The following is a 15649-nucleotide window of genomic DNA, read 5'->3' as shown; positions in this document are numbered from 1 at the left end:
GTAGGTTAACCTGGCCTGTTACTGTGATCATAAGCTTTTCTTTTTCAGCAACTCCTCCATCTCTTTTTCATTAACTATTGGGTAACATTTTCATTAACTTGTTTTTGTTCGATGCGGAAGAAGGGATTATGCTCTCAAACACGCGTGAGGGCTATTTCAAAACAATGCTTATCCTTGATTATCCATCAGTCAATTCCAGCAGTGCCCATCTCCTCGGGCATTAGTAGAGCATTTTCTTAAGTGGAAACCCGGGGGGTCGGGCATTAGTCATCCCTTCGTCAATCACGGGGCTTTTAATTTGACGGATTTTTACGTTGCAGAGGTGGAGCATCATTTCAGAAATGATTTCATAACCAAAGACAACCATGACCGAATTTGGGACCAACTGGCTCCGAAGGGGTCATAATTAGCGAGACGGAGAACCTGCAGAACAAACGTTCACTACAAGAAACCGAGATTACAGCTGTTCCGAAAACGAGGAGTGCGGAGTGTGGAGTGCGGATTGTAAAAACAACAACAACAACAAAACAAAATCAAAAACAAAAACAGAAATTACAAATTAAAAAATACAAATTAAAAAAAAATGTATCTTTAAATGAACTCTTACTAGTATGATAACTATTTGTAGGTCGTCATTTACGGATGGAAGAAACAAAGCAGCGCGGCAAAAGCTCATTTGCTGGGAAGAAATTCATCATTTTTATTATGCACGTGCAACATGATTTTGTTTTGATTTGGTTTATTTGTTTCCCAGTTTTGGGGGTTTTACGATGCTGTTTCTTTTAAAGTTGGACCGGTAAGGAAAGTCACCTAACATTCATAGCTAAGAATTTGCGTTTCTTCACTGAAACGTCATTGCGTTCACTGAACTGGTGATTTAAAACATTTGCTTTCAAAGTTATGGTACTTTGGAACTTTTCACAATATCCGAGCAAATTGGAATGTTATCGACTTGTTTGTCATGCAGATTGATCAGAATGCTAATTAATATTCATTAACACTACCACCTCAACACTACACGAGGCCTTTACGTCAGACGGAAACTGCAACCGTATAGAAACTTCAGCTAGTGTTTCTTAAGGTCATTCCTCACATTGGCATTGCGTATCCTTACTGCGCATAATTTTTGGCGTCATTAGCGCGCGCTCGTGCACGCGCATATTGAAAACATGACGGATTTGCCTTGATATTGAGCTCTTTCAGTTGAAAAATGGCTCTAGCTCACCAACGAGCACGGGCACCCCAATTTTTTTTCCAGTCATTGTATTCATTGTAAGAAATTATAAGTTCTATGGGTTCTGAGCTTTAAATTAATGTACAACACCCTAGTTACAGAGCACTGTGAGACAAGCAGTGGTGATTGCAGTTTGCCTGGTCTGTTGTGTCTTTAAAACTGGGAAATTTAAAATCATAAGCTTTGCGTGAGAAAAGACTGATCTAAATTCTATTGCTGAAAATTTAATAAATAAGAAAAATAGCAGATACACTGTGGTCTTTTCTATTTTGCAGTCGGTAACCACGTCAAGAAATTTAGTTCAAATTTTAATCGAGGATTTAGCTTTTTGTCTGAATCAAACTTAAAATGTTTAGTTGTGTCCGACACAGTGTATTGACTGTAGTTTAATGCGTTTTCTTATGAGTATGGGCTCACAAAGATTTTACAATTACTGGGAATGCGTTTTTATAATAAGCATTAAATAATGCCAAAATGGGGCATTTTTAATGCCGCACTGCTCCTTAATGAGCATGGGCACCCCCCTTTTTTATTTCAAAATTGAAATTATCATATGACAAATATTCAGTGGACAAAGTTTGAACAAAAATCTATTGTCACTCTTCTTTCAGAGGAATTACCTTAATATGGCCATTTTCCTATGTCTGATTTGCCAGCCAGATCATCGTCTCTGGAGCGAGCAGCCGAGCACTTGTCCCACAAGCGGGTGCAATGTGAACAGCGTCGAGGATCTACACAATCTGGAGGTAATGTAGACAATGCTTATGTAAAGTAGAGACTCCTATTTCACTACTTGAACATTTTGAAGGGGGGCTGCTGTAGCGAGAAAAGAGGGAAAATATCATAAAAACAGCTGAGAATTTTTTTGCAACGCGGTGTGTTACCTGTAGGCCAAACGAGAAAGCGAGCGCCGCGGATGGTTGCTCTTCCTTTATACTCTCCTGCACTTTCATTGACTCTACACGCTCAAAGAAAGTTCCTGCGTCGGCTCGCGCTCTCGTTTGACTTGGACCTCAAGATAAATTAGCATAGCTCAGCTGTGATTCTCTTTGGATTGATGAAGTTGGCGCTTTTATTGTCGTTACTGAACATTTGTACACTGCTTTTAAGGCAGCGCAGCGCTTAGTCATTAAATCTTTTCTGCTGTATAGAAATCTCTATGTATTACTTGAAAAGAATGAAATGTCGGCTGGGAAAGGAGAGTTTTAAGTTTTTCGGCGTGTTAGACTGAAATATATAGATTTTTAATACCCCTAAAAGACAACTGCTAACAGTCTCGACCCAACACGGTTAAGAGGATTGAAGAGATTTAACAAAGCTAACAAAGTTGCCCTTAACATAATTTTTAAAGGGCTTTTGTTTATGGTCTTATCGACCGTCTGTCGCAATCACGTGCGAGAAAACGAAATTCCGTTACAGTTCCCAGTAGTATATAGGGCACCAGATTAGCCCGCCCACACCTACTTTTCAAGATGGCCGCCAATAAAAGTTCAAGAATAGTGACGTCATCACCCACCGCACCACTTGCTGTGACGTCACTTCCGATTTTCGGAGACGATGTGGTGCAATCTATGACGTCACTTCCAGTTGGTGGAGCTGACGTCAGCCCTAGGAGTGGGTATGGGCGCGGACCCCATATGGGGGCTTGGGTGGAAAGTGCTAGAACGTGCGGGGGGTTGTGAGTGGAACGTGTCCAGGCCGGTACAGGCTGACGTGGTCCGAGGGGGGGTTGTGTGTGGAACGTGCCCAGGCCGGCCCAGGCTGACGTGGTCGCTGGGGAAGGTTCTAGAGCGGGGGTCCCGGCCCAGGTCCAGCTCGCGCGCTCTCCAGTGGTTTTATAACCCTAAGGAGCTAAACCCTAAGTGGCTATAACCCTAAGAGCTGTAACCCTAAGTGGTTAAACCCAACTAAACCCAAGGCTGGCGTTGCTCACCCCTAAGTGGGTATCTCTAAGCAAACCCTAAGTGGGTAAACCAAACTAAACCTAAGCGAACCCTAACTGCTTAAACCCAATTAATTAAACCCTAAGTGGCTAGCCCTAAGTGAATGGTGGTTAAGGCTGGCGTCAGCGGTTTTTTATAAATTTCATTTTGCTCACCTGGAGATGACGCCATGCGCCGGGTGTTCGCTCGCGCTGGCACCTAAAAGTAGTTAAGACCAACTATGACCACCTGGGGACTAAGGTGGTTAAGGTTAAATATCACCACTTGGAGCTTCAGAGACCTAAGATGCTTAAGGTCAAATTTCACCATTTGGGGCTCTGAGGGTTAAGGATGTGAGAGCGCGTGTGCTGCCGACCTGAGGGACTGGAATCTGGGTCATTTTTTTCTGTTATTTTATTGGCTTGGTCTACTGGTCTTTAGGTTGAAAAAGCGGTCAGGTGTGTAGCCCATGTCCCGCTTTAGGAGAAATCTAGAAATTCTTGCAGCTGCGCTAACTGAGCTTGACTCAGATCTTCATCTAAAACTGTGATTTTTAGACCATTACGGAAATGAGCCTCGTACCATGTACAATGATTTTTGGTGTGTGACGATCCACTGTCGTAATATACAAGACAATCGACACAAACATTACATTGTTCACAATGTCTCATAGCAAAATAACACCACACCCTATCTGAATTGTCTATCTTCTGGGGCGGAACCTGACAAAAGCCTGGAGGCTAAAGTGGTTAAGGATGGCGTCAGTAGTTTATCACGTGTCTCCAGCGTCCAGGTGAGTGGAGTGCGGGCACAGTAATGTCATTAAATTGTTATAGACAAAACAAAGATGCTGAGTCTTTATAACGTTTATTGAATAACTCCAAAGGGAGAATTGATTATAATTTTAAGTCTTGACCCTCGGTATTCCACCAAGTGTTGGGAACTAGACTCGTTTCCAGTTTCTCAGATTCTTGGTCCCAGGCCCGAAAACGCACGATATTCTGGCCTAGTTTTCTTTGTCTTTGCTCACGAAGTCTTTGCCTGATCCGTTCCTTATTCTTGGCGTAATAACCTCTCCAATAACCGTTTAACTGTTCCCTGTTGTTTTTTCAAAATTGCCTTCGGTAATATCTGACGTGTTCCTTGTTGTTTTGAACATGAGCTCTCTGGCAGCTGCTGACGAGCCGTTCCTTGTTGTTTTCATACCATTTTTTCCGACGGGTTTTTAGAATCTCGACGTTCTCTGTACGCCATCGTTTTTGTCGGGCCAGGATTCGCTCCCTGTTCTTGGCATAATATTTTTTATAGTAGGCCTTTCTGCAAACCACCTTCTGGTCATTCTCCAGCAGTTGATTGGAGCAATTCATCTTGTGTGGCGTCTTACAAATAATGAGTAAGACCCTAGAATCCTACTCTCCTATAAGAGTCACATGGCTAATTCAGTGTATCACACTGAGGCTTCGACTACTTCTTCTGCTTCTTCGTCATCATCCGACTCGTTGGGGAGTAACTTCTTCATGACTCTGTTTAGCAGGAATTTCCGTTTTTCCACTGCTGACTCGGCTGCTTCGTCAAAATCCATGTCGTCTTCCTCAATAAAGCGTCGAAGAGTCTTCATGACTTTACGGTGTGTTGCGTCGAGTTTAATACGGTGAGTCCATTTTAGACGCTCTAAGTAAGTCTTCGGTAGCCTTCTTCTACTTACAGGTAATAGGGCATTGAAAGCAGCATTTTCGGCATAGTCAGTTTGGGATTTTCCCTTATCCAGGAACTGCTGGACTTCTTTCACGTAGGTTTCTTTGATATCTTCCCCGGCTTTTTGACGTAACGGACTCCTCGGATCTGGTTCATCGTCGTCTGCTTCTTCTTCCTCTTCGGAGCTGCTACTATCCTCCTGTTCTCCCTGTTCCTCCTGAGGCTCCTCTTCCACCTCCTCTTCCTCTTCTACGTTGTCATCATTGTTTTCTTCCACGGGGTCAAAAATATCTGTTGAACGATCATCCATGATTCTCGTCGACCTTCCCCTAATTAGGACTGTGTGCTTCAAATCAGCCCAGTCGATTGAATTGCTCTTTAATATACTATTTTGGTCCATGATCAAACATCCTCTTTCTTTCTTCGATGCCAGCGCGGGTATCCTTCGTGCGTCAAGAGGTGACTAAACACGCGTTTGCTGTCATCACTGGCGGGATGTAAATCCAGGAACGTGTACCCAAACGGTCGTTCGGTCACTTTTTGATAGGCGTCCATCATGTCTTGCCAGCAAGTAGGAAAGGCTTGAAGCAGTGAATTCCTCATGCCTAATTGATCTCGTGGATTCTTGAAGGCTACGATGTAGTGGGCGTTCCTGGAAATACTCTTGGCGTATTTGCCTGGTAGAAACATGTCTTGGCACAAGTACAACACGGTGATATTTTGATGATGAGAATGTTTGGTGAATAAATCCAGCAACTCTTTGTCTTCACCTCCCTCCACCATGAGATCGTCTAATACGAGGAATCCACCCTTCGGAAACCATGACTTGAGATGGTCTGACTCCGGAATCCCTTCGTGAAATTGCACACCAGCGTCTTTCATGTCTCGGAATCCATTTTGCCACACCCCGTAGCAATAATGAGTCGTGGGAGGAGGGTTCACAAACAATTCTTCCAAGTGATCCAAGAGTAACGATTCGGTAAAACAAGTCTTGCCACAACCAGAAGGGCCCACGACCAAAATACTGGAGGGGATCTTGAACCGAAAAGCTTCTCCAAATTCTATTCCATTTGGGAACCCATTCTGCTTTTCACCAGGAAATGGGATCTTTGGGACATTTTCTCGTGGTTTTTCTGATCCACTGCTTTGACAACTATGTTTCTCGTGACGAATTCTACTGTCTGCACGAGAGAATAGTCTATGAAAATATCGACAATAAAGGGACATGAGTCCTTGCTAGTTTGACTCAAAATAAAATGAATGGAGGCAGTTTAAGCCTTATTTTTATACATGGTTGACGATAGACGTGGTGAGTGTGGTGGAGGTGGTGGTGGTGGTGAATGTGGTGGTGGTGGTAGTGGTAGTGGTGGTGGTGGTGGTGAATGTGGTGGTAGTGGTAGTGGTAGTGGTGGTGATGGTGGTGGTGGTGAATGTGGAGGTGGTGGTGGAGGTGTGAGGAATTTACTGCTTCAAGGGCGAGATGTTGAAGCCACCGCAGTGTGCCATCGTTTTAGTTCCACCTCACAAAGGATTCACGCTGCCTGCCATGATGGTGATAGTGCAAAAATGGAATCTTTACAAGCACACCAAGTCCAGGGATCACTGTAACAACTACAAACTCTTGAAAGATGTTCTGATCAACCCAAGACGCCGGGGCCTGGGTGAGCCGGAAAAATTAAGATGCGGTCCATTTCTGAAAAACGCTTTGACTCACATCACCGATCTTCAGACTCATGTAAAAGCCAGACAGGAACCCTGGAACATTTTCGAGCTGATGTAACTCCAGGACTTATTGCTGGACAGTCAACTATTGATTGTCGAAGTAAAACCGGCCGATCATTCGTGTCATTTTCTCTTTGTGGGACCACCGGCCCTCGACAGCCTTTTCAGGAAGGGCCCCATTTTCACGGGTTAAAAAATCCGTTGATCTTTTTTGAAAAATTGTCTTTTCCACTGCTGTTGTTAGATGACCTTTATTAAAAAAGGCCTTTTCCACTGTTGTTAAGAAAAATAAATCCAGGTTTGAACGTCGTGAGAGTCTCAGCTTTTGATTACCCACTTAGGGTTCTTAGGATTTAGTTGGGTTTAAGCCCTTAGGTTTCAGTTGGGTTTAGTTGGGTTTGAGCACTTAGGGTTCACTTAGAGTTACCCACTTAAGGTTCACCACTTGGTTTAAGCACTTAGGGTGCACGCGCGCCAGCGCACGGGGTCACCTCGTGGTGAGCAAACTGAGATTTATTAGAAAACCGCGGACGCCAGCCTCGGGTTTAGTTGGGTTTAAGCAGTTAGAGTTACTCACTTAGGGTGAACCACTTAGAGTTTAGCCACGCTAGCCTTGGGTTTAGATGGGTTTAAGCACTTAGGGTTATAGCCACTTACGGTTATAGCCCTTAGGGTTATAACCACTTGGGGTTTAGGCACTTAGGGTTATAAAACCACTGGGAGAGCGCGCGAACTGGATCTGGGACCCGCGCTCTAGAACTTTCCCACGGACCACGTCAGCCTGTTTAGCCACTTGGGGTTGTAAAACCACTGGGAGAACGCACGAGCTGCACCTGGGACCCCACTCTGGAACTTTCTTCAGGGGCCACGTCAGCCTGGGCCGGCCTGGACACGTTCCACACACAACCCCCCACGGATCACGTCAGCGTTTTAGCACTTTCTTCACCCCCACAGGCCACGTCAGGTTGGACCGGCCTGGACACGTTCCACCCAACCTCCCCACGTTCTAGCACTTTCCACCCAACCCCCCCAATAGAGGGTCCGTACTCATACTGCCCCAGGGTTGACGTCAGCGCCATTAACCGGAATTGACGTCACAGATTGCACCACATCGCCTCCCAAAATCGGAAGTGTCGTCACAGCAAGTGGTGCGGTGGGTGATGACGTCATTTTTTCGAACTTTTTTTGGCGGCCATGTTGAAAAGTGGGTGCGGGCGGGCTAATCTGGTACCCCATATACTACTGTTCCAGACACAGTCCGAGTTAGGAAAAATGTGTTTTCAGTCTTCCTTGGTTCATGAATTTCGTTTTGTCGCAGGTGATTGCGAAAGATGGTAGTCGTTTTGTTATTGTTCTGTCTGAAGGGAAAAATATAATCAGCCTTTGTCATCGGTATGTACTGAAAAGGTCGAGCTGGAATTGTACTTTTTAGGATGGCTTATGACGAGTGTGTCATAATAAAACGTTAAATGCTTGGTAAAAAGTGAATATTTTGTCGCCAAGCAGAATTAGGGGTGGAAATTAAGCGATATCGGCTACTAGCGAGACAGCGCGATAATAGAAACGATAACAGCAAGGGAAAGGGTCCTATCCACAAGGGAAATACCAGACAAACTAGTCCGCAACTGGCGAGTGATTCGTGATTTCACAGGTCAATTTCAAAGGCACATGGGTGACTAATGTCAAAGAGATCTAAAAGGAAATTTGAGACAGTTTGCTCTTCACTCGTTCTATCCATTATTTTTAAAATACAGATACCTATATATTCGTCCTTGCATTTGCCGACTGTTAGTTCAAATTGCGGCGATATACCATTCCTGTCAATGTTTTGGGGCAATTTTCGTGTTACCATATTTCCACCTTCCCCAACCCCACTCTACACCCTCCCCTTTCCCCATAGATGACGAAAATACCTACATAGCCCTCCCTAAGTATTAATTTTTGATAAAAACTGGTCTAGAAAATGGTCCAAAAAATGGTCCAAAAAGATAGTCCAACAGTCCAACGGTCCAGTCCATATCTTACTCTGTGCCTACCAATTCAAGACTAGAGTACAAAAACCATATCCTATATAAGACCAACATGGCTAAAATCGATACCTTATTTATGACCAAAACGGCTGAAAAACCATACCTTTTGGGGCTGCACGTACCTATATAGCCCATATAAGGGAGTACCGCCGACCGATCTCCATCGTTCTCTCAAGTCAAGTCTTTGCTGTTCCTCCTCAGCCTCGCACTTTTAGCCTAGCCTACCCATGAGGGGTGTTACTGAAACCGTGGGTCTTTTGTCCTACATGTAAAAGCAGGGGGGAGGGGACGGGTAGGGAGAGCAGGGATGTAGGGAGATGGTAGTGGGAGAGGGGAGAAACGCGTTCTTCCTTTTTCTTCCTCGCGTTTCCCCCCCGCCACCCTCCTCTGCAACGTCTACACCGTGTAGATTAGATTTGTATTGTAAGAGTTTTAAACTCATTCATTTAATGTTTTATTTGTCAATTGTGAATAGCTTTAATGAATAATTTTGTAAAGCGCATGTGAACGTGTCCACTTGTTAATATGTGTTATAAAAGTACCATCATCATCATTATTTATTTATTAAAATAGATTCTACACTTTCATAATCCTTGTTAAAAGAATCAAGAATATACAACTTCTAAAATCCACTTTTTCTTCTTTCATTTCAGAAGTCTGCATTTGGTTAAAGTCGACTGCCTCGTAAGAGGGAACAGATTTCCACACCTCCTTAATTCTAGCTTGATACAAGATGTTTTCAAAATGGAGATTGCGTTCTGTTTGTTGTATGTGCCAGCAATTTGAGTGTGTCCGTGTGACGTAACACCACTCTAATAAACCTTCAAGAGCGTGGTCTTTTATGTGGTTCACACTGTCACGGCAGAGCCATCATGTCAAGCAATGAATTAAGTTTGGCATTAAGCCATGTGACTTGTTTTGGTAGTAATCCATCAATCCAGTCCCGAGGTAGTTCAGAGTATCCAACTTTACACCCCAACATGGCGCCCGCTACTGTCCCATTACAGGTGGCATGGCCTCCCTGCATCACAAGCTCGGTTATTGTTGTCCTGTAGACAAAAGAAAACCCTTCTTGTAATATTACCGCAGATTACCCAAGCCCTCTTTAAATGAGGTACTTCATGGTTCGCGCATCTTGAAAAGTTTAGCCTAAATTGTTCAATTTCGTCGTTTGAAATCTGTGTCAATCTTTTCCAATCCTAACTTATGGTTTATTATTATCTCCTTGGTGTTTTTCCATCTTAGCAAACTACTATTTTCAGGTTTCCTTCAATTCAAAGATAGTTCAGCACGCGGCCAAACCAACTCAAAATACCGTGACTGAGCTCCTTTAAGTGTAGTCGTAAGACTAAAAGAATGCGAAATAAAATCGCTTTTTCATTTGTCTGTTCAACTAGTTCAAGAAATATGAAAACAGTATGCTAATTGAGAGTCGCTGATGTATCATTACTAACGGTAGCTCATATTTTGCTAGCCTCCATTTTACACAGTAAATCAAAATGAAAAGAATGATACTCGTGTGGAATGTATCTTCGTACTTGTAATCTTTCATAGATCTGAGTGCGACCAAACCAGCTCCTAATGGTTTCAAAGTGTAATCTGTCAGCCTTGGTTCACAGAATTCCACACTAAAATGGAATAAACATTTCATTAAAATCAACTTGACATACGATCTTTTCTTACAAGATAACAGCATATCCCCAAATTCAGTCCGCGTACAACCCAGGTTTAGCTTGGGAACAAATTCTCAGTGGGAATTCGGCGAGAGGGCAAAGCGCGTTCTCTTAATGCACTCAATGTAGATACCAGCCCCTCTCAAACCTCTTGTTAATGTGGTGCTAGCGAGAACACAAACCACGGTAAAATGCATAACTGAAGCAATTTTCAAGCCACCAACTTTACCACAAAGAACTCCTTTCACTACATATTTGTGTACTCAGCATTTCTGTAGGTACCATGCCCATGCTATGTACTTCGACAGCTGAGGTCAGTGAATTGCTTTAAAACATCTACCAACACACAGAACTATCACATAGTATATCAACCACCACCAGTTGATGGTAGGCTGGCAAGTTGGTTTGTATTACAGAGCTTAAGTCACAAATCCACCAATCCAGCATCTAGCTTGAGTACACAATCTTGAGCCCCCAAGCTATTCCATAGAAAATAAAACAGAAGTTGTGAAGAGGAAACTTACTCTTCCCACGACTGGCAATTAAAATAGTGGTAAAAATCCTTTTGATGAAAAGATTCCATTAAATGAAGCTTTCCCTGTTCTTTAGCTTTCTCTAGCATTTCTTCCAGAGAAGACTTGCTTGTCAAGTCATGCTGTCCCTGTAAAAGAAAACAAAACAGCTTTTAAAAAAATTGGAAGTTCTACATAGTGTTTAGAGCAATGCTGGGTAATGATAAATACTGAGAGCCTAATCACAAGCTTGGAGCATTCTACATTACTTGTCATTCAATAAAATAGTGGGTACAATCCACCTGGGACTCTACAGATACTACAGCAAAGGTTACACTGAAATTAAATACCTGCAACATCAATGCGATGATAATGCATACAGCAACACAGCTTGCAATGCATCTAGCAATTCAAAGCAAAACCACTTATTAATTAAACATAAAATCTTGTAATCTTGTAGAAAGCCTAATCAGTAATGGTCAGTACCTACAGATCAGGATTTAATGCTACTTGAGTCCTTGTGTTGGCTCAAAATTGGCTGAATTGTTACAAGGTGAGAAAATCTGTCAGGCAGCAGTTTTTTCAACATATACAGCTGGGAAATCTTGGATTTCATTGTCAACAGTAGTTCTGACTGCCTAAAGCATTGTCTAGTCTGTCTAGTGTGATTGTATGGGTGAGGGTAGTTTTGGGAAAAGAAAAAAAAAACTGTTGTTGTGGTTACTCAGACAATCACAGTAAACTATTGATATTCCTGGGTTCAAGCCATTTACTGTAAAACTTTTCTTTAAGCAATCCTTGAACCCTACTCACCTGGGATCACAGTGAGTAGCCTTGCATATCCTTACAGCATTTGTTGCTACTTCATTTAAGTCATGGAAGTGAGCAATACCAAGAGCTGCTACCCTCATTACTGCTCCATTAGATGGGGATTCTAACTTGTTTGCCACTGATCTGGCTGCACCATGAGGATCACTCAGAAACTCTGGATCACACACAACCTACAGCAGGATTATTACAGAAAATACTGCAATACATCAAATATTTTAGAAGAATGGTAGAATATGTTACCAAAAGAAGGAGCATGATGTCAGAAAGGCCAAGACTTACTCCAGCTGATGGATGAACAAAAAGTGGCTCCATGGCTGAAGAGGCCAGAAAGAAAAAAGAAGGAGGGGGGCAATGAACTTGGATTTCTCAACGAGCTGTTGGGTAGATTGGTTGCATAATAACTCGGTAGAAAATTACCTTGGCAAGAACACCCCTCACCCCTCGCCCCACGGTATCACCCAGTTCGGGAAAGCCATGTTTGCACCAGGAAAGGAGGCTCTTAGCAAACTCCAGTTCATCAACAACACCAGCCCAGTGAATGATGTTTTCAAGGATTAACACCTAAAACCAAAGCAAAACAGAGTTAAATTTCAGGAAAACCTTGATAATTTTGCACTGTACATTTTGTACCACTATGTATTTGTACAAGTTTGTTAACCAGGTTGCCATAGGTGAGCCCAACTTCTATAACAATCACAACCTGTGCCACTACTGTACTTCTCCCCAGACTCACGATTGCCCTATCAAACAAACCAGCACCAATCCCAGAAAAATGCACGCCAGGCAGAGACTGGTTTTAGTTTGGTTGAGTAGAATGATGCAGTTGGCATGCAATGGTAAACCAAAATGGTATATTCTAGTATTATAACAGCAATATCTAAGCAATAGTTCTGCAGCTACTTATGGCAATTTATTCCCTACTCTGTGTATTCAGGGTATACTAATGAAGAAACAACATGCATTCATGACCACTCTGTGAACCTGTAGGTCAGGTTCACACAGCCCCCGAGGGGGGGACTCCCATATGGAATGGACGGGGATGCTCGTTGTCTCGCTTAGGGGTGTAAATTTCGGATTTTGGTCTCGCTTAGGGTGTTCTGGGCAAAATGTCATTATTTTTAGCCGTCAAGGTCTCGTTAAGGGTTGCACACGAAGAAATAACAAAACAGAAAGAATTTTGATTCTTTATATTTACTCAATTCATATAAACAAATTCGCCATCATTAAATGTCACTGTACTTTTTATTTTGTCTGTTTTATAAACTGGTCTCTTTTAGGGATCTGCATAAGCTTCGGCCACGCCCATATTGGTCTCTTTTAGGGGTTAAATTCAAAATTTCCGACGAGCATCCCCGTCCACTCCATATGGGAGTCCCCCCCCCCCGGGACACAGCCTTCTGATGAGTTTTCTCACATTCCCACTTTTAAGTATACAAGTCTATGTAAATATTTGCACATCTTATTAATCTTGTTAAATTAACTTACTGTTTGGTCAAATGAGTCTGTCCAATCTCCTTTCTGCCACTTACTTCTGTGCCTGTCTTTAACCATGTGCTCCCAGGATAACATATCCTTATCATAGTGAAAACGGCACTCATCAGGCATCATAAACTCTGTACAGAGTCCAATAGCATCACCGATCGCTGCACCATATAGACAACCAACTATCTTGTCCACAAGCTCATCTGGAGGAAGGTAATGTACATTTGGTGGTGGCCTAAGAGGTGTTTTAATGCGACTGGTAGCATTTGTATTTGTCTGTGTTTGAACATACTGTGCCCTAGCAGTGTGAGGGTTTGTGGGAGCAAGCACCAAAACATCACCCCTTACACGAGGAAACTCATTTCGTCTTATGACGAGCTTTTCATCAGGTTCTTTAGGATTTTGATTCCGCAAATAAGCCAAGACTGTTTCTGAGCCCTGATTGCAAATCTGCTGTGGTGGACATTTGCATTTGTTAAAGATTGCTAAGATTAGTTTCAGGGAGTTTGACTTTCCTAAAGTCAAAGGAAGTGACTCCAGTTCGTTATAACTGACGTTCAAGCTTTGAAGTGACTCCATATGTCCCATAGTCTGTGGCAAACATTTCAATTGATTGTGTGACAGATCAACTTTCTGAAGTCTTGCAAGCAAACAAAATGTTTCTGGAAGTTCTTGTAATCTGTTGTTGTTTAACAGTAATGTCTTCAAGTGGAACAAGTAACTAAAAGAATCTGGTAAATACACCAGGCGATTGTGGCTCAGATCAACAAATGACAGATGAGGAAGGTGGATGGAAAATTCAGAAGGGATGTAGGTGAAGCAGTTGAATGATGCATCAAACTTTTCGTAGAATGAGATGTTGGTCAGCAACTCCACTGGATAATCAACCAGTGCATCTGGACTGTCTTGTTTCAGATGCTAAAAGTATCATGAAAAAACAGTTACCTCTCTAGTGATTAATTATTTTGAAATTGAACTTGTGATTCCCATGTCCTCAATATTCACGACAAAGACCACTATTTTATCTGTCAGAATAAATTTTAGGGTGCACTCAGAGAAATAATAAAAAAATGCTCTGGCTTATTTCCGTTTTTATGCTTGATTTCTGCCGGCCTCTTAAGTCTGATTGGATTATGTGCAATAATGGCATCCACGGCTGAGCGTCGATTGATACCCTCCATGGACCCGCAATCGACCCTCCATCAATATCTTAGCACTCGATTGACATCCCGAGCGATACTCGGTCAACACTCAATCGACAATCAATTAACATCTCAACTGACACTTGATCGACACTCAATAACCAGCTGGTCAATAGTCTGACGCATGTCAACTGATTCATATGCATCAATCAAAAATTAGTCCACTGTTGACTGATTGGGAAGTGAGATTTCAATTGAGTTTTGACCAATTACTGATAGAGATGTCGATCAAGGGTCGAGCGAGTGTATCGGTTGACACTTGACCACGGATGCCTTTAGTACACATGATCCCTCCGGGCTATTAGTGCTGGCTTATTTCCTGAACAGCGGCTGGTAATCAAGTCTCCTGTAGGGGTTTCATTCAAATTTTCCAAGGAGCATCCCTGAACTTTTCATATGGGAGTGCCCCCCCCCCCCCCCCACCCGGGAGTTACACTAAGCATGATTCCAGAAATTTGTAAAAGGAAAACAATAATTATTATGCTTTACTTCTTAATTTTGAAACCCAATAATTATTATGAAAGTTCACAGTTCAAATATATGATCTTTCATCTATTCACTTGACGTATTCTTCACCATCTATGGATATATTACGAGCTCACAAAGTGACCAGCTCCCAGTTGGCTTGATAGCTCAGTTGGTAGTGTTGATATCGCAGAGGTCATGGGTTCGAAATACCATTCAGGCCGGAATTTTTTTCACCCTTTGATGTGCATAAACTGCGATGATCAATCGTGTCGCCATATCTTTCTCCGCAATTTAAATATATGATCTTTCATATATTCCGTTGTTCGAAACTCATCTTATTGTCACAGTTACGTGATCGGGTAGTTCTGAAGTTTGCATTAGCATTTCGCCACTGCCACACGTACACATGAACGAAAATAATATAACTAATGTCTGTTTACAATTGCGTAAAGATAGACATGTAAAAAAATAAATAAGCACGCCATAAAAGTACACAACTTGACAATAAACAACTGCTGACATCAACTAAAAAGTAATTATTAAGAAACACTGTAGATAAGTGTTGATCCTCTAACCTGCTGATACTCCTCATATCCCAGTGATCGACTGATGTTCAGCTCACGAGAACTCAATCCCTGGAGTTGACCCACGTTAATTTTGGCGCTAGATTCCAAGTTTCCCATTTCATTATGATCCACTGCTTGGGATGAATTTTGTGGTAGATTACTACGTATTCAATAGACAGCAAACTCACAAAACATTTAGTTTTCCTCCCCTACCGACCCTTATACAGCTCACTGTTCATGTTTTATTAATTATCGCTGTCCCGAAGTGAGAAAGTGAGCCATGGTTGGGAAGTACCGCTGAAACGCATGAAG

General features: G+C 42.5%; 2 protein-coding genes across 2 annotated transcripts; both read right to left on the bottom strand.

Annotated features, from left to right (window-relative positions):
* Positions 1-5173: 5173 nt before the first annotated feature.
* LOC149102487 (uncharacterized) lies at positions 5174-6078 on the bottom strand. The gene has a single exon (XM_089272564.1). The coding sequence runs from the start codon at positions 6076-6078 to the stop codon at positions 5254-5256; it is 825 nt and encodes a 274-aa protein (XP_089128690.1). The 3' UTR covers positions 5174-5253.
* A 2966-nt stretch (positions 6079-9044) lies between these two features.
* Positions 9045-15612, bottom strand: LOC110056745 (uncharacterized). Its single transcript, XM_020763267.2, has 8 exons — positions 15347-15612; positions 13105-14019; positions 12037-12180; positions 11602-11789; positions 11139-11190; positions 10801-10937; positions 10142-10231; positions 9045-9652 (listed from the first exon to the last, which is right to left on the bottom strand). Exons 1-8 carry the CDS (start codon positions 15452-15454, stop codon positions 9460-9462), a joined length of 1827 nt encoding a protein of 608 aa, XP_020618926.2. The 5' UTR covers positions 15455-15612; the 3' UTR covers positions 9045-9459.
* Positions 15613-15649: the final 37 nt, after the last annotated feature.

This window comes from Orbicella faveolata, unplaced genomic scaffold (assembly GCF_042242905.1).
Source record: "Orbicella faveolata isolate gen_17 unplaced genomic scaffold, um_ofav_v1 contig_35, whole genome shotgun sequence".
Lineage (NCBI taxonomy): Eukaryota > Metazoa > Cnidaria > Anthozoa > Scleractinia > Merulinidae > Orbicella > Orbicella faveolata.
The sequence above is the reverse complement of the archived record's forward strand: the minus strand, read 5'-3'. Positions and strand labels throughout refer to the sequence as shown.

Excerpts from the sequence above, each read along its gene's own strand:
- LOC149102487 (XM_089272564.1), bottom strand. The coding sequence starts at position 6,078 with ATGTCCCTTTATTGTCGATATTTTCATAGACTATTCTCTCGTGCAGAC.
- LOC110056745 (XM_020763267.2), bottom strand. The coding sequence starts at position 15,454 with ATGGGAAACTTGGAATCTAGCGCCAAAATTAACGTGGGTCAACTCCAG. Across the intron at positions 11,191-11,601 it reads GCTACTCACTGTGATCCCAG|ATGCATTGCAAGCTGTGTTG; the intron begins GTGAGTAGGGTT and ends TTGAATTGCTAG. Across the intron at positions 10,938-11,138 it reads TCATCGCATTGATGTTGCAG|GGACAGCATGACTTGACAAG; the intron begins GTATTTAATTTC and ends TTTCTTTTACAG.